General features: G+C 43.2%; 1 protein-coding gene across 1 annotated transcript in view; it reads left to right on the plus strand.

The window, feature by feature from the left end:
- The window catches only part of NMT2 (N-myristoyltransferase 2), a 45,758-nt gene that overhangs the window by 4,356 nt on the left and 20,587 nt on the right, over window positions 1-20,815 (plus strand). Inside the window, exon 2 of the mRNA XM_053572901.1 lies at window positions 16,914-17,049. Within this exon, the coding sequence (XP_053428876.1) occupies window positions 16,914-17,049 (136 nt within the window). The remainder of the gene's footprint in view (window positions 1-16,913; window positions 17,050-20,815) is intronic.

A 20,815-nucleotide genomic window follows, 5' to 3' on the forward strand; every position in this document is an offset into this window, starting at 1 on the left:
TTTAAGGGTAATACTTTTTTTTTTTTTTTTTTATAGAATACCCACAGGTATGGGGTATTCTTTTTTTTTTTTTTTTTTTTGTAGAGACAGAGTCTCACTTTATGGCCCTCGGTAGAGTGCCGTGGCCTCACACAGCTCACAGCAACCTCCAACTCCTGGGCTTAAGCGATTCTCTTGCCTCAGCCTCCCAAGTAGCTGGGACTACAGGCGCCCGCCACAACGCCCGGCTATTTTTTGGTTGCAGTTTGGCCGGGGCCAGGTTTGAACCTGCCACCCTCGGTATATGGGGCCGGCGCCTTACCGACTGAGCCACAGGCGCCGCCGGGTAATACTTTTTTTAAAAAATTGAGACAGTCTCACTTTGTCACCCTCAGTACAGTGCCATGGTGTCATAGCTCACAGCAACCTCAAACTCTTAGGCTTAAGTGAATCTCTTGCCTCAGCCGCCTTAGTAGCTGGGAGTACAGGTGCCTGCCACAATCCCTGGCTGGTTTTTTGTTTGTTTGTTTTTGAGACAAAGTCTCACTTTGTCACCCTCAGTAGAGTGCTGTAGTGTCCCAGCTCACAGCAACCTCAAACTCTTGGGCTTAAGCGATTCTCTTGCCTCAGGCTCCCAAATAGCTGGGACTACAGGCGCCTGCAATAGCCCCTGGCTATTTTTTGGTTGTAGTTGTCATTGTCGTTTGGCAGGTCCAGGCTGCCCCCTGGCTCCTGTGTATGTGGCTATTGCCCTAGCTGCTGAGCTACAGGTGCTGAGCCTGGCTGTTTTGTTTTGTTTTGTTTAGCAGGCCCAGGCCAGGTTTGGACCCACCAGCCCCGGAGCATGTGGCTGGTGCCCTAACCACTGAGCTACAGGCACCCAGCCAAGGGTTAAAACATTTTAAAGATTTTTTTTTTTTTTTTTTGCTTAGAAATATTAAAGATCTGGTATTGGGTGAAGGTGAAAGCTTTGGAATTCGTTTAACAAAAAACACAACCCCTCTTCTACCACCCCCAATTTAGGGAAGAAATTGGAGTTATTCTCTGTGCAGTATGCTGTTATATCTGACTTTGCCTATCATTAAAATTGAGTATGGGACTGTTCCCTTAGTCGCTTATATGGTGTCAGTGGTAAAATACAAAAACTTACTATGACTCACAGGAGGTTTTTCTTGTCAAAAATTTAAGGGATAACTCAAAGTTGCCCTTTTCGAAATTTAATCTGTTATCAACTGCATACATCTGAATGAGATATTTGCCCCGGGACCTCTTCTAATTCAAGAAATAACAGTTTGAAATGATCGAATATCTGCTAAGACTTGCATCTGAATCACCCGTTGGCCCACAACAAACTTCTTCCAGAAGTTGGCTAAAATACAGAAAATGTCTAAATAGGGCACATATTTTGCCATTTTTGTTTAATAGCACAAATACAAGGAGTATCCAGGGGATATATACATTTTAAGAAAGGAAATAACTATATTAAATTATTAAATCATAATACCCCATATGTACCAATAACAGATGACTACAAGTCATGTTTGGAACCTCTTGTAATTGCAGAATCAAACGTGACTTGAGTACTACAAATTGAATAGTTTTTTCGTTTCTTAAAATCTGTATACATTTTTTGGCACCCTCTGTGTATGCTCTAGATCTAGTTAAAAATCACTTTATTTTAATAGAACCAAGTTCTACTGCAAGAGAGAAATGGACCAATTGGTTTGTTGTAATTCCATTTGAAAATATGTGAAAGACTTTTTACTCTTGATAAAAGGAAAAAATGCTTTTAAAAAATTCAAACGAGTGAAACACTCTCAAGAAATAATAAAAATAAAAAATTCAAACAATGAAGTATAGAGAAGGAAAGCTCCTGGTTATCTTATATCCTAGAGATGCCACTTTGGTAGTTTAAGTAACTCACATTTAATATGTTAAGTATCAGCGGGATCGTGTTTAACCTGGGCTTATTGGTTACCTTCACTATTAATGTCTTGCTGGAACTTTTGGGGTAATAGAAATCCTCTTTGGTAGTCATTGAACTCTGGAACTCCTATGAAATTGAAATCTGGCAAGTGTGACTGAGAAATGGAATCTTTTCATCTAAATTTAAGTGGCCCTATGTGGCTATGGTATGGGTTATCTCAGATCATATTCTGCCTTTGAATTTTGCTTATAAGCTTTCATGGCACTCAGAACACTTCTTTATTTTCCTCTCTTTTTTAGAATATGTCTAATTTTTATTCTTATTCTTCCTTTATTTTTTTCTTCTGGGGATTGTCTTTGAATGTTGAACAAGCATGTTTTATCTCTAGTTCCCTATCAGTGTCAAAAATTAACCACCATCCAAAATATTCTGCCACCTCGCAAGACAAAAACATGTAAGACATTTTTGACATCTTTTTTATTTCCTAGGTTTTGTTGAAATAACCTGGAAATTTAATTCCCTGTAACTTTTTATTTTTGCCCTGTATCCCTAAACCAGTGGTTCTCAACCTTCCTAATGCCGCGGCCCTTTAATACAGTTCCTGTGGGTCACAACCCACAGCTTGAGAACTGCTGTCCTAAACTATTTTTCTTAACTATTACATGATATTTCACATCCATGTGATCAAAAACTCTTTAGACTTTCCTATAGCTTTACTGTTTTTATTGGTTACCATTATTCTTTGCAGAACGTACCCTTTCCTTTTCTTTTTTAAGTACATTTTCATTTAATGTATATTTTTTTCTTTTGAGACAGAGTTTCACTTGGTCACACTTAGTAGTGTGACATCTTAGCTCACAGCAACCTCAAACTCTTAAGTTCAAGTGATCCTCTTGCCTTAGCCTCCCAAGTAGCTGGGACTACAAATGCCCACCACAGCACCCAGCTATTTTTTAGAAACGGGGTCTCACTCTGGCTCAGGCTGGTCTCGAACCTGTGAACTCAGGCAGTCCATCTGCCTCAGCCTCCCAGGTGCTGGGATTATAGGCATGAGCCACCGCGCTCAGCAATATTTTTTCTTAGAGTCTGCAGAAGTATATTTTCTGAGTTCTTGCATGTCTGAAGATGCCATTCTTTGGTCTTCCCATGTAAACCGTATCTGTGTGTGGATGTAATTCTGTGATATCCTGATGGTGTGTCAGTAGTACCAACTACTGGGGAGGCTGAGGCAGGAGGATCCCTTGAGCCCAGGGATTTGAGACCAGCCTAAGTAACACAAGGAGACCCAATCTCTGGGTTTCATTATCTTCCAGTCTTTAATGGTTTGAGACCAGCCTGGACAACATAGTGAGACCCCATCTCTGGAAGGAAGAGAAAGAGGGCTTCATGATCTTCCAGCATTTAGTAGTACAGATTTGGGGGATGGAGTTTCTACTAATGTGCTTCTCTTTCTTTTATAGGTAACCTTACTTTTCTTCTTTGCTTGTTCTGACTTGTTTTCACTTTAGAAGCTTCTAAAATATTTTATATTGTATTCTTCTATAACTAAATGGTTTCCATGTCCTTTGACCTTATAGGATTACTTTTTCTTTATCTAAAATAAATGGCTATCTAAATCTAAATACCTAAAAAAATTGGCTCAGGCTGATGCATATTACTGATGTTTTCATGGTCCTCAAGCACATCCACACTGCTGCCAACGTGCCCCATCACTGGGTCCATAATACTGTTCCATCCTTAAGGTGCTCTGTTCCTTTAACACTTGACCTTGGGAGGAATACAGTTATCTCTCTTTCATTTCCTTCCCCCAGAGAATCACTAAGATAGGACTGTTGTATGCCACATTTACGGAAGGGTTTGTGGATAATGGGGGAGGGGTGGTGATTATAGCATAGAGCAGAAAACAAACTTCAAATTCAGTGTCAGACATCATTGTTCGCCAAAAGTAATGTGTTGCTGCCCATGCCTCTCTGTGGGTCGAGACTTCCCTAGATGTCCTTTGCCTCTGAGAGTGTTCTCCTGACCTTTCTCTTCTCCAAATTCAAGGTCAGCTCAAATGTTCTTTCTTTCATGAAGCCTTCCACAGACGGTCACTATGACCAAAGGTGATGACCCCTGCCAGAGGCCCTCTGGCCCTTAGTGGATATCCTCCCCAGGACGCCTTTCCACCCACTCCTGTCACCTGGGAATTATTCAGACTTGAGCCAGGCAGCTGGAGCAGAGCGGGGAGCGATAGAGGCAGGGATTGTTGTGTGGTACAACATGCCCATTTAGGGCTGCTCCTTTGCCACTGAGATCTGTTGGCAGAGGTCATTTTCAGAGCAGGAGATAGTGAACAAGGCTGGCACCTTGCTGGGAACCGCATTGTGTGTTTCCCCAAGTTCATGTGTGGAAGTCAAAGTCCCCAGTGTGATGGTATTTGGAGATGAGACCTTTGGAGGTCACTAGGTCATAAGGGTGGAGCCCTCATGTATGGGATCAGTGCCCTGATAGAGTGATGAAGAGTCCAGAGCTCAGTCTCTCTGCCAGGGAGAGGGTCCTCAGCAGAACTCGACCCTGCTAGCACCCTGATCTTGGGCTTCTAGCCTCCAGAACCCTGAAGAGATCAACGTCTGGTCTTTAAACCACTCAGTCTGTGGTGTTCTGGAACATATTCTTCTTAGCAAAGCATCTCAAGAGTGGAAGAAAAAGTATCCAATGTACTCAGCCCTACTATGAAGCTAATTTATAGCTTTCACATGAAGGCTATCACCCAACTATAGCACAAGAATATGGGGAAAAGGCCAAGGGAAGGGAAGGGATGGGGGAGGTTAGGGTGAAGGGAGGGCAATGGTTGGGGCCACATCTACAGTGCATCTTAGAATGGGTACAGGCGAAACTTACTAAAGGCAGAATACAAATGTCTATATACAATAACTAAGAAGGTTACGTTGAACAGTTTAATGAGAATATTTCAGATTGTATATGAAACCAGCACATTGTACCCCTTGATTGGGCTAATGTACACAGCTATGATTTAACAATAAAAAAAAAAAGTGGCCTGGACTGACCGTGACACACCAGAGAATACGTCTATGGAATAGTCACAAGTGTCTGTCCCCTCTCAGGTGGATTTAGTGCATGGGGACCACACCTCCAGTCTCTGATCCTGACAACATCACACATCTCAGTAGTTTAACAAAGATTCATTGAGTGGATTCCAGTGGCACTTAATCCCCACTAAAAATTAATTTCTTATTTTCTTTATTTCCTCCCTGTGCAGTAGGAATATGTGAAGGATTTCTTTTTGTACCTCTAAATGGAAAGGACTTGGATTGTAGAGTTTTAGTTGTGTTCTGTTCTGTGTGGGATCCAGCATTTTAAAACAACAGCTAATACTCTGAACTCCTAGCATGCGCTCAGTACTTCGTGTGAATGTTTTTTTCTCACTGACTCGTTACAGTGGCAGATGTGGAGATAGAGGCGTATCAGGTTGAGGTGTGTCCCGGCCACACCTCAGAGTCGCATTCAGGTCTTGCCTCTGTCTGACTGCAAACCCAGGCCTTTTTACTCAACTACACTGTCCCAGGGACTCTCAATAAGATGAATTGGTTTGATAATGTTTCAAGATTTTTTTTCTCTGCAAGTCATAAATTACCAACCTGAACACCTTTGGAGCTGAAATTCACCAGCCTATTGGGCACACTAAATATCAATGATTTAAAAAGTAAATAAATGCATACATTGTCTTGCTTAGAGAATATTGCAAATGGGTTATAGAGAACTCTGTTCTCTTTAGTCCTATTAAAGTCATGGTTCCCAACCCCCAGGCTCTGCACTGGTCTGGCCTGTAATCTGTTAGGAGCTGGCCACACAGCATCAGTGCCTAAGTTCTGCTCCCTGTCCCATCCAGTATTCCCCATCTGTGGAAAAATTGTCTTCCTGGAGACTGGTCCTCGATGCCAAAAAGATTGGAGACCACTGCTTTAAAGACTACTGTTAATTTATAGCATCTCTATAATCTGCAGTAGGATTATTTTCTCTCCTGCTGATTTTCATGGCCATAGCTTCTCCTTCCTGATTGAAGTCTGTTGCTGTCCCAGCTGTGGCCTTGTCCTTGTCAGCCCTCCCTGCTCTGAGGCTCTGCCCTCCAGCACTGCCACCAGCCAGCATTCCAGGCAGCCAGGAGGCAAAGTGGGCCCAAGGAATCTGTCATTGTGTGTCTCTTGATGACAGCACTGCCAGGAGGTGCCTCCAGTCACCTGTGCTCAACCCCATAGCCGGCACCTGGGCACCACTGGCGGGATCGTGTTCTTTTTCTGGGCTCTGAGTTCTCGTTAGTTGGTGTCCTGTCATACTCCCCAGCCTTAGGAAAAAGATTGGTCAGAGTAATAGACTGAACTGGGATTTTTACCTTTACTCTTTCTGTTTTGTTTAGCACATTGAGCTCCTACTACTGGCTTAAGTACACAGACCTTGGAGAAATAGGGGCTTTATTCCCGAAATTGTGATTATTCAGTCCCAGTTCAGATTGTGCTTTCCCAGAGAAAGAAGGGGATTCAGTTAAAGTGATAATTTCCCATAGTTCCTTCCTATAGTGGTTTTTTTTTGGGGGGGGGCAGGATATTTGTTCTTAACTACTTCGGGGTATTATCATTTTAAAGAAACTAAAGAAAAAGTCAATGAAGGCAGAATTCTTTTTATTTTCCAAATGAAGTTTTTTAAAAAAATTTCCTTTTGCAAAAACACATTTTTTTTTTTTTTTTTTTGTAGAGACAGAGTCTCACTTTATGGCCCTCAGTAGAGTGCTGTGGCCTCACACAGCTCACAGCAACCTCCAACTCCTGGGCTTAAGCGATTCTCTTGCCTCAGCCTCCCGAGTAGCTGGGACTACAGGCACCCGCCACAACGCCCAGCTATTTTTTGGTTGCAGTTTGCCCGGGGCCGGGTTTGAACCCGGCACCCTCGGTATATGGGGCCCGTGCCTTCCCAACTGAGCCACAGGCGCCGCCCGCAAAAACACATTTGTAATGTAGAACGTTAGGGCGTGTCATCAAGGAAAAAGACACTGCTTTGGTATATTCAAACATACATACCTTTTTCTATTCACGTATGTTCACAAAAATGCAAATACAGCAGTCTCTCGCCCCCCACCCCATTCTTGGTTTCATTTTCTGAAATTTCAGTTACCCAAGGTCAACTTTGGGCCAAAAATATTGAATGGAAAATTCCAGAAGCGATTCATCAGCTTTAAATCAAGTGCTATTCTGAGTAACGTGATGAAATCTCACACTGCCCTGCTCTGTCCCTCCTGGGACGTGACTCACCCCTTTGTTCACCGAATCTGTTCTGTCTATACTGCCGACAGTGAGTCACACAGTAGTTGTCGCTGTGATCAGATTGACTGTTGTGGGATCACAATGCGTGGGTTCAGGTCACCCTTATTTTACTCAGAATGGCCCCAAAGTGTTTAAGAGTAGTGATGCTGGCAATTTCGATATGCCGGAATGCAGCTGAAAAGTGTGTCCTTGTGAAAAGGCGAAAGTTCTAAACTTAATTATTAAGAAATGTAAAAAATCATCTGCTGAGGTTACTAAGATCTATAGTAAGAAGGAATTTTCTATCCATGCAATTATGAAGGAGGAGAAAGAAATTCGTGCGTAGTATCCAGTAGAGGGCTTGGGACTGTATGGTATTTCAAGCATCCATTGGGGGATCTTGGAATGCATCCTCCTTGGATAAAGAGGACTGCTGTGTACTGTTTGTATCACACCTGTAAACTCCTGTTTTTGTATTTGACAAGCCATGAGCATCTCCCCTGGTCATTGTATGGCCTGTTCCTGAGTCAGTGAGCGGTTGTGTATTCCGTTGTGTGGCTCTGTGGAGAGTACCATCGTCAATCTAGTCCCCTGGACCCTCCTGGCCAGGACTGCCAGTGGGACCCTTCTTCCACGGTGACATCCTTTGTTCTGGGCACCCAAAGGGGCCTTCTCCTCCTTCCTCCTGGCTGGTAAGTGTGTGGTGGGAAGGCATGTGGGACCACGGGAACCAAACAAGCATCCTGGGGCCGGAGGAGGACAGAGAGCAGGCTGGGTCTGCACACCCTTTTAGAGCATCCCTTCCCCATGGTGGGGAGCTGAGAAATGAAAGAGAAATGAACTTGTGTTGTGAGCAGCTGTTATTTTGGGACTCCAGCCTACGCTGCTCAACCTGTACACTAGCTAATGAAACATCTGTACAGCTTTGGCCTTGGAGACATGGTCACTTTTTTATTGTGTTATTTTTTGACTAGGTAGTATGAGTATATAGTAGAAAATTCAACAGGCATGAAAGAGGGTATGTCCTGAAAAGTTACGTCTCAGTCTCCCTGCGCTGAGTGTCCCTCCCCCGGGGGCAGCTCCTGTTGCCAGTCCTTGGTGTGTCCTGGTGACGGTGGTCTGTGTATGTATAACCAGAATAAGGAGAGGGGACTGCACACATGTGCTTACACACACGTTCTCTGCAGATGGCGGGTGCCTATGATTCTTCACTTACTGGGTATCTTGGGGGCATCATACATCAAAACACGTTGACCAGCCTCCTGCTTAGAGAGGTGGTCATTCGGTGGTTGTCCTGTTCTTTCTCTGTCCCCTGTCCGTGCACACTGAGATGGGCTCCAGTCCCTTGTGCTGGTACACGGTGCTGAAATTAACGCCCTGGGACATACATCATTTTTCTAGAATATTTCCTCATGAGTATTTTAAAATATTTTCCATTAACAAGTTTCAGGGAGGCCGTATGACGTGTTGGTTGACATGAACATTAAACCAGGAGTCCAGACCCTTCTGTCATTAACCCTGAGTTTGACTTTGGAATAGTCAGTTAACCTCTATAGGGACGAGTGTCTTCCTTGGTAAATTTAAAAGGCTGCTTTTAGTGGTCCATTTCACTCTAAAACTCAGGATTTGATCATTTCTTACTTTGTCCTGGGCCTGGCTCCACCCTCAGCCGTGACAGAAGGCTGGAGAGAGACCTGGGGTGACCAGACTTGTGCATCAGTTTCCCGTCACGCCTGTGTGGTCCTCGGATCCCCGGGAGTAGGGGAAAGGGTACATTTTGGCAAAAGAGAACTATGCAGTCTTGCCTGCTCTCCTGGTTCGTCCCTTTTAGACTCTGCCAATTATTCCTTTGCTTTTAGACAGTGTCTGTGGTTTTTAAACATTCTCTTGTTTCCTTCTTCCACCATCCCAAAGGGAACTGTGACCTTTAGTGGCCTTTGAATCTGGGAGGTGCGTTTCCTTCTGTGTTTCGTGGCTCAGCTCCAAGTTCACCTTTGTGATTCCTGGTGAAAAGTGCCATTCGCGCAGCCTCCCCAACTTGGCCGAAGACGTTGCCCTTGGAATTTCTTTCTCGCTCTCATCTCTGGCACAGGCTCATTTTTCAGTCCTTCTGCCTTGGATCACGCTGTCTTATTTGAGTCTTTTGTCAACTTGTTTTTCTTTTCAAAACCATCTACAACTCTGCTCTTTCTTCTGAGCTCTGGGTTCCCTGGGCTTTGTCCCTGCTGAGAACCGATGCTTCTTGTCGCTGTTGCAAGCTCCTTGTTCCTCCTCATAGATTTAGCTGCATGAGGCGGCCGTGCTCTTCCCACTCCAGCCGGATCTTGCCGGAAGAAGATTTTTCTAGAAGAAGAGCATGGTATTTTTCCATACCCAGTAAACATAGGATTTCATCCAAATACGGGACATTCATTTAATGAAAGAATTGAGTAGCTCTATGATCAGCATGGGGATATATAAAAAAGGAAGCTAAAAATTGGAAAGTTGATGTTCAAGGGAATTTAGAAATAGGAATATCATTTTAAAAGTACATGGAAGTATTTACTTTGCTGGCACGCATTGATATTTTTAAATATAACAATGGTAATGCAATACTGAATCTCAGTCAGAAAAAAACTTTTTTTTTTTCTTTTTTTACAGTTTTTGGCTGGGGCTGGGTTTGAATCCACCACCTACAGCATATGGGGCCAGCGCCCTACTCCTTGAGCCATAGGCACCACCCGAAAAAAAAACAAAACACCTTTTTTTTTTTTAACTTGTCTTCCTTTAGTAAAAATGAGGCCCAAAAATGAGAAAAGTTATACAAGAACTGGTGTATATCAGCTATTCTATCAGAAAAACATTTGTGATCATGGGTGAGAAAGGGCTATACAAAATAGGGCAATTTTTCACCAATTTGGGCCAACTCCTTCAGCCTTTTAAAAAATTCTGGAATTTCTACTTGTTTTGGTCATCATTTTAGGAGGATTTAAGATGAACAGAACTAAGCCTTTAGGAAATTTGTCCGTGGAATGGCTGAACAATTTGTATTTAGTCTTAAAGATACGTAAAAAAAATTTTTTTTGGCTTTTGAAGTATTTTCTTCTACTCTCTGATCTGGGACTACCTCAAAGACAGGTCTTTTACAAACTAAACTTCATACTAGACAAGTTTCTGGCCAATGAGTGTTAGGCAAAAGCTGATTCTAATTGAACATTATCTCTTATCAGAATTGGGTTTTTATTGAAGTAGGCACCAAAATTGTTTGATAAGGATGAATGGGAGAAGGCTAATGAAATGGGACATACTTTCCCAAATTTAGAATATGGTTTAAGAGAATGAAAACCTTGGAAACAATATGCAAGAGAAGGACCTGGTTAACAAACTAGATGAAAAGCTAGCAAAGGTGGTTCTTCTCCAGCTGGGCTTTTACTCAAGGCCGAGCTGCTTGTTCACCCATTGCCTAGGGCAAGCCACCCTCTGCTGTTGGTAACCAGGTAATCAATTAATTATGCAGAGACAGTCTTACTTTGTCGCCCTGACTGCTGTGGCATCATAGCTCACAGCAACCGCAAACTCCTGGGCTCAAGCGATCCTCCTCCTCAGCTTCCTGAGTAGCTGGGACTACCAGCACCTGCCACATGCCCAACTAGTTTTCTATTTTTAGTAGAGATGGGGTCTTCCTCAGGCTGGTCTTGAACTCCTGAGCTCAAGCAATTCACCCACCTTGGCCTCCCAAAGTATTGGGATTACAGGCATGAGCCACGGTGCCTGGCCCCCGTGTAAATATTTAAATCACTGACTGGTCCATGGGTCACTTCTCCCCCACCCAGCAGTCGCAGCTGCCTGCCTACTTGGTTGACCTCTTTTTTTTTTTTAATTAATTTATTTTTATTGTTAAGTCATAGCTGTGTACATTAGTGCAATCAAGGGGTACAATGTGCGGGTTTCATATACAATCTGAAATATTCTCATCAAACTGTTCAATGTAGCCTTCATGGCATTTTCTTAGTTACTGTATGAAGACATTTGTATTCTGCCTTTAGTAAGTTTCGCCTGTACCCATTCTAAGATGCACCATAGGTGTGACCCAGTACCCTCCCTCCACCCTAACCTCCCCCCTCCCTTCCCCTTCCTTGGCCCTTTCCCCATATGCTTGTGCTATAGTTGGGTTATAGCCTTCATGTGAAAGCTATAAATTAGCTTCATAGTAGAGCTGAGTACGTTGGATACTTTTTCTTCCACTCCTGAGTGGTTGGCTTCTTATTGTCATCTCCACCCTTCACTGGCCATGAACTTCTGGGGCATGTTCAGGCTCTGAGCGACTTACCCTGTTTCCCTGAAAATAAGACAGTGTCTTATTTTAAGGTGTGCTCCCAAAGATGCGCTAGGTCTTATTTTCAGGGGACGTCTTATCTTTCCTGTGAGTAGATCTTATTTTCGGAGGATGTCTTATTTTCGGGGAAACAGGGTAGTAGGGCTTGCCATGATTCTCTGCTTTACTCAGAGGTGACAGGGCTTTGTGGATACTCCCTATGTCAATCAGAGGAAAAGGAATACTCTGAGTAAGGGACGAAACCATCCAAACCCATGAGGTGGCTGAGATCCTGCTTGAGGTGAGGCCATGATGCAGCCAAATGATGACAGCTGCAAGGTGGGCTTCCTGCCCTGGATTATGCATTGTGTTTGGGAGAACAGAGTAAAGAAATCAATACTGGAATCACAATATCTATCTATGTATCCATCTCTCTCTCTCTCTCTCTCTCTCTCTCTCTCTCTCTCTCTCTCTCTCGTTAAGAGGCATTTGTTATTAAGATCTACTAGTGTGAGGCAGCAGGGATGCTGTTATCTGTAACACACACAGAGCAGTTAACAGTCCAGCAGGTTTGCCACTTTGTAAGGTGCCAGCTATAGGAAAATTGAGAGAGAACAGCCTAGACTATTCCTACTTTAAAATCAGAAAATACTGAAAACCATACACACCCACAGCATGTTTCTAGCTCCCGTACCTGGCTGTGATATGTTTGTTTAAGCCCAACTGCTAAGCAGATAGTTATGGGCTTCCCTCACCAGCAGATGACTTTAAATGTAAACATCATGACAGTACAAGTTTGATTCTACTGATGGAAATAAACTGCTCATTTTGGGATGGGAATGCCTTTCTGTTTTTAGACCTCTGGGGTGCCACTTGACAAGGTCTTAATACAGCTCCAAAAATGAGCACTGTTTCCTATTTAAGAATTATTTAATAGAGTGGAAATAAGACCCTATAACTCAAGTGCTTATTTCTTAGTTTCTCTCACTAGCAAACATTATCTTTCACATTTTGACTTTACAGAGGAATCATCTATCCATTTTCAACTTTAAAGTTCATTACTTTAGTACATGAATAATGAACGCACGTAGGGATCCCTTTGTAACCCAGATGGGCAGGAAGGCCAGATGGGACACTGAAGTGATGATGTGCTAAAAACCAGCCCCACAGTTCTGTTGCTAAGTCAACAAAGGCTTATTTCCTAGTCATCCTGCACATGGGCAGTCAGGGACCTGGGCTGACGGAGGCTGTGTCATCTCGATTTCTCATCTTGAGTCAAGGCTGAGGGCTTAGCATGGGAGGGGAGACAGCAAAAAGAAAAGTGTGACGGCTCTTTGCTGTTTTCACGTAGGGAGAAGACATCTCTTCTTACACCCTAGTGGCTAAAGTGCCTGCCCGCCCATGCCTGACTCCAAGGGACATGGTCATTTATTTCCCACCTGTGGGTCTTATCTGTTGCCTTAAGAATGTCAGCTCCCTGGAACAGAGCCGACAGCTTAGGGGCTTGGAGAGGTTCTTGGATGGAACTTCTCACTGCGTTGCCATCTGAGTTTGGCTGGAACTACGGTCACCTGCAGGCTCACCTGGCCTGGACATCCAAGGTGTCTCACCAGGGGGCTGGCTGTTGGCAGGAGCTCAGCTTCTTTCTCAACCAGGGTGTCTCCATGTGGCCTCCCCAGCATGGTCGGGCTCAGATAATTGGGCTGCAAGCACATTCTGAGGGAACTAGGTGGAGGGAGCTAGGTGGCTTTCTGACTCAGCTCCAGAAGTCACATAGCAATACTTTATTGCCTTGAATTATTGGCGATAGGTGAGTCGCAGGCCCGTCCACATTCAGATACCAAATTTCTGTTGCCTTATTATTGCTGCATTGCAAATCATCACAAACTGGGTGATGTTAAAAAAGAAAAAAAAAAAAAAACCCAGCCACTTACAGATTCTGTGTATCAGGAAGTTAGCAAAGGCAACTTCTCACTTGGGGTCTCTCAGACCTTCTCAGTCAGGTGTTGCTTGGGGTGCCATCCCCTGTAGACTAGGCCGAGCCAGTCATCCTGAGATGGTGCGTTTCCAGGGCTGGCCAGACGGCGGCTGCTGCCTGGAAGTTCATCTTCTTTGTCTATGGACCTGTCCGCCAGCCTGGTGGGCTCAGGGCAGCCAGACTCCTTACACAGCTCCTGGCTTCTTCCAGAGTGAGCATCCCACAGGAACCAGGCGAGACCAAATAGGCTTGGAATTCACAGAGTGTCACTTCCTCTGCTCCTTGGAGCACATCACAGGCAGGCTGACCCAGATCCAATGGGAGGTGGGGAGACGAAACTTCTCCATGACAGAAGCATCAAAGAATTTCCATGTATCTTAAAAGTCCTTGCACCGGCGCAGTGTCCGGCACAAGATGGACGTCATTCTGTAATCGTCAAAAGAATGAACGAGTATCCAATAAGTAGGCCCATCGGCCTGTCTTGCTTAGTCTTTGCAGTAGCAGCTGTGTTAGTTGACCCCTGTATTAGCAAATTGTTCTCTAATGGGGCTTTCTCGTGTTGGTAATTAGTTTTGACAAGTCAAGGCACATTGTACACATGTTATTCCAAGGAGGTTAGGAAGCTATTTTTTTTAAGCCATTAAAATGATAGAAAAGTATAAAAGGATCTTTCTTTAAGTAATTTTGGAATAGGAAAGGCCTTTATAAGAGGTTAAAAAAAATAAACGAGGTAAAGTATTGCAATCTAAATAACAGACCGCAAAGTAGGCAATGTAATACAAACAGAAAGCAGTTTCTCTCCTAGGGCTATTGGGAGCGTTAAATGAAATCAAGTGCCCATTGTAAATATTAAATGAAAGATGCTATCCATGCTATTATAAAGAACCCCTAAAATCATTTGTTTAAAGATGACTAACAGGAAAGGGATATAAGTGAGCAATTGATGGAAAAATTTAAATGGCCAATAAACACATGAAAGGTTGTGTCACCTTTCTCCTGATTCCATAAATGAAGATTAAGTCTACAGTGGGATTTGTGTCTACCCAGAAGACTGTTGAAGATGAAAAAGAATGATAGGCAAAGATGTAGGGAAACTGAGGCTCTGGTTTACTTACTGTTGCTAGAGTGGAAGGTGGTACAGTACTTAGCAAATCAGTCTTAAACATTTATTAAAAGCAGAAATGTGCATGCCCTTTGACCTGGCATTTCCACCTGTAGAAATACTAGCTTGAAAGCAAAAGGAAGACGCCCCAGAATTTTTTTTTTTTTTTTTTTTTTTACTTAGGAATGGTTAAAGTTCAAAATGATACTTAGGAAGCTCCAGAATTTTTTTTTTTTTTAACTTAGGAATGGTTAAATAAAATGTGATCTGTCTGCATGGTGGAATGCTGTCCAGTTGCTAACAAGAAAGGAATTAGCTTAATATAGTTGATCCTTTAACAACACGGGAGTTAGGAATACAGACCCCTGCACAGTTAAAAATCCACATATAATTTTTTTTTTTTTGAGACAGAGTCTCATTTTGTTGCCCTCAATAGAGTGCCATGGCGTCATAGCTCACAGCAACCTCAAACTCTTAGGCTCAAGCAAGCCTCTTGCCTCAGCCTCCTGAGTAGCTGAGACTATAGGCACCCACCACGATGCCCGAGTATTTTTAGAGACAGGGTCTCGCTCTTGCTCAGGCTGGTCGTCCACTCCTGAGCTCAAACAATCCACTCACCTCAGCCTCCAGCGTGCTAGGATTACAGGCCTGGGCCACTACACCTGGCCAAACATGTAACTTTTGACTCCCCAAAACTTAAGTACTGATAGCCCCCTGTTGACTGGAAGACTTACCAATAATGTAACGTCAGTGAACACATATTTATTTGTATATTATATGGATTATATGCTGTATTCTTCCAATAAAGCTAGAGAAATGAAAATGTTATTAAGAAAATCATAAGGAAGTGAAAACATATTTATTGTTCACTAAGTCACGGTGGATCACCATCATGATGGGGAAGGGCTCACCAGCATGGTCTTCACTTGTTGAGTGAGCTGAGGAGGAGGAGGAGGGAGAGGAGGGGTCGCCTTGCTCTCTGGGATGGCAGAGGTGACAGAACATTCTCGAGTAAGTGGATGTGGACCCACCCACTTCAAACCAGTGTCACTTAATGGTCAACTGTACATCACATGAAAATCACTCCAAGATGCTTTGTTAAGTGGAGGGGTGGGGTGGGGGTGGAAAGCAAGTTTCAAAATGATATGTTTTAAGATTCCCATTAAAAAAAAAAAAAATTACTCATCATGAAAAGGAAGACATACACAGAAAGGAAAAACATTCTAAAGCTCGTATCCCAGGAAAACTATTGGCTGCCTTTGAGGGCCAATATTATAAGGCTGTGAATATGTATTAATGACGGGTAAGTCTCTTATGATAAATGTCTGCGTGATAAGTAGGTAAAAACCCAAGGAAAAAAAGGGAGAGACAGCTTCACGTAGAGCTGATTGAAAGCAGAGAAAGGGGACTGATTGGGCGGTGCCTGTAGCTCAGTGGGTAGGGCGCCGGCCCCATATACTGAGGGTGGCAGGTTCGAACCCGACCCCGGCCAAACTGCAACAAAAATAGCTGGGCATTGTGGTGGGCACCTGTAGTCCCAGCTACTTGGGAGGCTGAAGCAAGAGAATTGCCTAAGCCCAGGAGTCGGAGGTTGCTGTGAGCTGTGACACCACAGCACTCTACCTACGGCAACAAAGTGAGACTCTGTCTCTTAAAAAAAAAAAGGGGGGGGACTGATTACATCTCTTTTCCCTGTATTGAGCAATAATAATCTTTGACTTTAATTTTTAATTTACCTTCTGGGAATTGCGTGGTACTAAAGGCCCAAATCATTGGAAAATTTAAATCTCCAGCCGTCTTTCTTTTTTTTTTCTATTTGCTCTTTCAGAAGACAACAGTCATAAAATGACGAGGGTACCAAGGGGAAATGTTACTCCAGTTAATGTTTTTCCTCCACTTATTGTTATCCCTCCTCCTAAAAATCTCTTATCAGGAAGAATTTCCTCCTCTGCAGAAAAGAAGTTTCTTTAGTGCTGTTGCTTAAAGATGAGTGGTGTGTTTTGCGAAAGAGACGTTGGTGTGGAAGGGTTTACATTTTGTATCTTTCCCTTAAAAGGCTGACAAAAGAGTAGGTTAGTAAAGCACTGATAACTGTAAAAACTGTTTGTCTTTGGGGATAAAATTGGGGTTTATTTCTATAATTTTCCTCCGTGAATTTCCTCCGAACTTCTTGTTGTTGTTTGCTGATATTATAACTGACTTCCTTCCCTTTTTTGTTTGCATCCTAACTTAGTTCTTTTCTATCACGTATCACATTTGTGTTTTTCTATAATTTTATGCAACTCAATTTTATATAATGGAGTTTGTTTGTCTTCCCTTCTTTGCATTTCCTACAGAAGTTCCGGAGGGGATTTGGGAGCCAAAAAGAAAAAGAAGAAACAGAAGAGAAAAAAGGAGAAAGCAAATTCCGGGGACACCAAGTCAGACTCCGCCTCTGATTCCCAGGAGATTAAAATTCAGCAGCCCTCCAAGGTGAGAGGCCTGTTTGATTTTCGCCTCTGTGATTTCTCCTGCATGAGTGGATTTACGCAGCTTAGCGCCCTGTTGGATCAGATGTGTGAGGGTTTTGTTTGTGACCCTGCGTTGAGTAGCACTGGTAACTGGCGGGAATTCGCAGCCTCCTGAAAACTGACTTTGGCACCCAAATAAGTAAGGTACACTGTGCTTTTGTGTGGATGTGTATACGCCCTGTCTCCCCTCCTCCCTCACGTCTCAGTAAATGAGCACTTAATGGATTATAGTTGTCAAAGAAAATCTCAATGTGAGCTTGTTAGGTTTTTTTATTTTTTGAAGTTGCACTTAATATTTATTACTTTTAGTTCAGAAGATGTTCACATTTTAATTTCTCTGGGTGTCTGTCTAATTACCTGAATAGCACAACATCATCTGGCAGCAGATTTCAGCGAGAGAAGCCATGGGTAAGTCCTTCGCTGACTGAATCAGACCCATCTCCAGCGGCCATCCTTCATTCTATTGCCCTGGGTAGGAAATACCTCCTGTCTTCTCCCTAAAGAAACACCCACTTTAGACCAAACTAGAAACTGTCCGGCTGGGCCCTGTGCTGGCAGATGGCCGGCCGGGCGGAGGGTTGTCGTGCCATGCGGTTGTCTAGTGGCACAGATGGCAACCACCCTGCCTGTGGAGCCCAGGCCAGGTACTCTGAGCACTGGGCCTGCGGGAAGCACAAAGCCCTCCTGATGCGAGAATCTCACAGCGAAAGGGGCAGCATTGGCAGGATGATGAAGTGGAGATGATTTTGATGATTGTAGTGTCACATAAGTTATCATGGGCAGTGTGTGGTGTTGTGGAAATGGCTTGCAGTGACCTTGCTCCTTCCCTTGCCCATGAACCGTGTGCCCATGGCCCAGGTGCTATACCTCCCTCAGCCCATTTCTGTACCTGGGAAACAAGGATGACACCTTCCCCCAACTCAACTGGGCTGGCATGAGGTTAAAATTCGATCTTTTTTTTTCAATTAAAGACTTTTTACATTATAAAAAACCCACTGTGTAGGTGGCAGTAATTACCACGATGCAAAATTTTATGGGTTTACATTTTTGTCTTCTTACACAAAGTTTATACATCACACGGGGTGAGCCTTGCAGGTGGTTTTGTTGTTGTCATTCCATGTCACACAAAAGGACCAGGAATCACTGAGAAGGAAATTACTTACCCCAGTTTTCCCCTGACTCACGGTGGGTGAGAAGAAAAATGTGAGTCTTCCTCCCTAGCTTTCAACTTGATTCTCAGGTAATAAGTATTCTCCCCAGTAGACAGTTTTCCAAGGTAGCTCACAGGAGGACACCACCACAAGCTTGCAAAATATCTTCCAGTTTTTTAGTGTTGCTTCATCAGAGAAACGTGGCCTTCCTTATCTGCAGTGTGGACGTTTCCTGTTGCTTCCATCGTTACCATCAGCCTCTGCCCTTCCCTTTACCCTCGTAATTTTAAGCCTTTCCCTTACCTCTGGTCACTTATGAGAAACTAGAGCCAGCCAAGGCCGGGGAACTGTTAGCCTTACGTAGTAGAGAAATTCTTTCTCTAATTAGGAGACCTCAACAGTGTCTTCATATGGATTGTTCTCCATTGCATTTTTAAAAACTGTGGCTCTTAAGCTTACCTAGCTGTGGGTAACACTGTAAATTACAGTGGACTACATTTAGAGAATATTCTGGTCTGCATGCAAGAACAAAAATAAAAATGGTATTTGTCTAGATTCTTACAGACTTCTTAGTGGTAGAAACCTTGGACATTTTTTCCAAAGTCTTAAATTGGGAAAATTATGGATAAAGAGTAGTACAGTTGATGTTTAGTATTCTGCAAAAAGCAAGGATAGAAGAAAAAAGGAATGCCTGCCTCTACCTCTTACCTGGGAATATGGGAGTGGGGAGTTCACACAGGGCTGGTGTTCGTTCTCGCCTTTGGGAACGTGTGTGCATCTAAATGTCTAGAAGTGAGAATTTATTATAGCTGGCCAGCCATGGTGGCTCACACCTATAAATCCCTGTACTTGGCGAGGCCGAGGCAAGAGGATTGCTTGAGCCTAGGAACTCAAGGCTGTAATGAGCTGTGATGATGCCACTGCACTCCAGCCTGGGCAACACAGCAAGACCCTATCTCTAAAAAAGATAATAATAATTGTTAATAATATCATAGCTGAGTTTTCCTTACTACTTTGTCACTGGGTTTGGAAATTATGCTTATTTGAATCTACTGTCAGACAGCATTTCAATAGTGAGCATTGAGAGAGCTCAGTATTTTATTTTAAGAGTGGTCATTGTATGGAGAGAGTGCTGGTCTACCTGAGGAGGAGAATTAGGTAGCATGAAAACCACTCTTGAGGTTGTCTTCGTGGAGTTGGTCATTCATTTTGGTCATTGGCTCCTTTGGAACAAAGATGCTTATTCCTGTCTGTGGCAAAATAGTTTGAGTTTGATATATTAGCGTTAGAAGATTTAACTCAGAAATCAGGAAAGAAAAATTACCATAACAAACCCTGTGTGAATACTATAGATTTTTTTTTTGGAGACGAAGTCTCACTGAGTTGCCCTGGGGTTGAGTGCCCTGGTTTTATAGCTCAAGGCAACCTCAAACTCTTGGGCTCAAGTGATCCTTCTGGCCTCAGCCTCCCGAGTAGCTGGGACTACAGGTGCCCACCACAACACCTGACTATTTTTAGAGACGGGGGTCTCACTTTTGCTCAGGCTGATGTAGAACTCCTGAGTTCAAGCAATCCACCTGCCTCAGCCTCCCAGAGTGCCCATTACAGGCGTGAGCCACCACATATAGATATATTTTTCTAAGCCTGGGCTGTATCTTGCCTTTTTAAGCCAAACTGGTGCATATTCAGGCCTTATTAGTTGAAATATGCTATGATCTCAGTTCCTGTTTAGGTTGTAGGTCTCCTAATAGATTGTATTGGTGGCGTTTAAATAGTTGTAAATTTCCTTTTGTTAGAAATTAGTTAAATTAGAAGAAAAACAGTTAACTTTGTATCATTAAGATATGAGCCTTTTGTACACCGGGAAGCTAAGGTGGGAGGACTGCTTGCACTCATAAGTTCAAGACCACCCTGAGCAAGATCGAGACCCCATCTCTACTAAAAACAGAAAAACTAGTCAGAGTTGTTGGTGGGCACCTATAGTCCCAGCTATTTGAGAGGCCGAGGAAGCAGGAAGATTGCTTGAGTCCAGGCGTTTGAGGTTGCTGTGAGCTAGGCTAACACCGCAGCACTTTAGCCCAGGCAAAGTGAGACTGTGTCTCAAAAAATAAATAAATAAATAAAAAGATATGAGTCTTATCATCTTGATCCCAGTAAAAATATAAGATAACCAGCTTACAAAAACCCTGGCAGTCCTGGGTTATGCTGTTAGATTTCTCAGTGGGTACATTAAAATTTTAACCTGCCTCCACTTAGCCTTCAGAACGAAAGTTTCCTGCCATGATTTCAGTGTCAAGAACCCTAAGAAAGCCCAGTGAAAAATGCAACCACAGGACAGTCTGTATTAAGTAAACTCTATTCTGTGTCAGATGAGTCAGCTTCTCAGGTTAAAATGATTCACTCCCGACCACAGACTTCAGACTCCAAGTTGAGCATAAGTCCAAAGTCACTGTTTACAAACCACTGAGGGTCAAGTGTACCTTTCATTGGTGTCCATGGCATGTTAACACACAGCAAAGCCTAAGGGCTCTAATGTTTCTGTTACCCACTTACGAACTGCAGTGAAGAATATTTTTT

The sequence above is a fragment of the Nycticebus coucang genome, chromosome 20 (assembly GCF_027406575.1).
Source record: "Nycticebus coucang isolate mNycCou1 chromosome 20, mNycCou1.pri, whole genome shotgun sequence".
Classification (NCBI taxonomy): domain Eukaryota; kingdom Metazoa; phylum Chordata; class Mammalia; order Primates; family Lorisidae; genus Nycticebus; species Nycticebus coucang.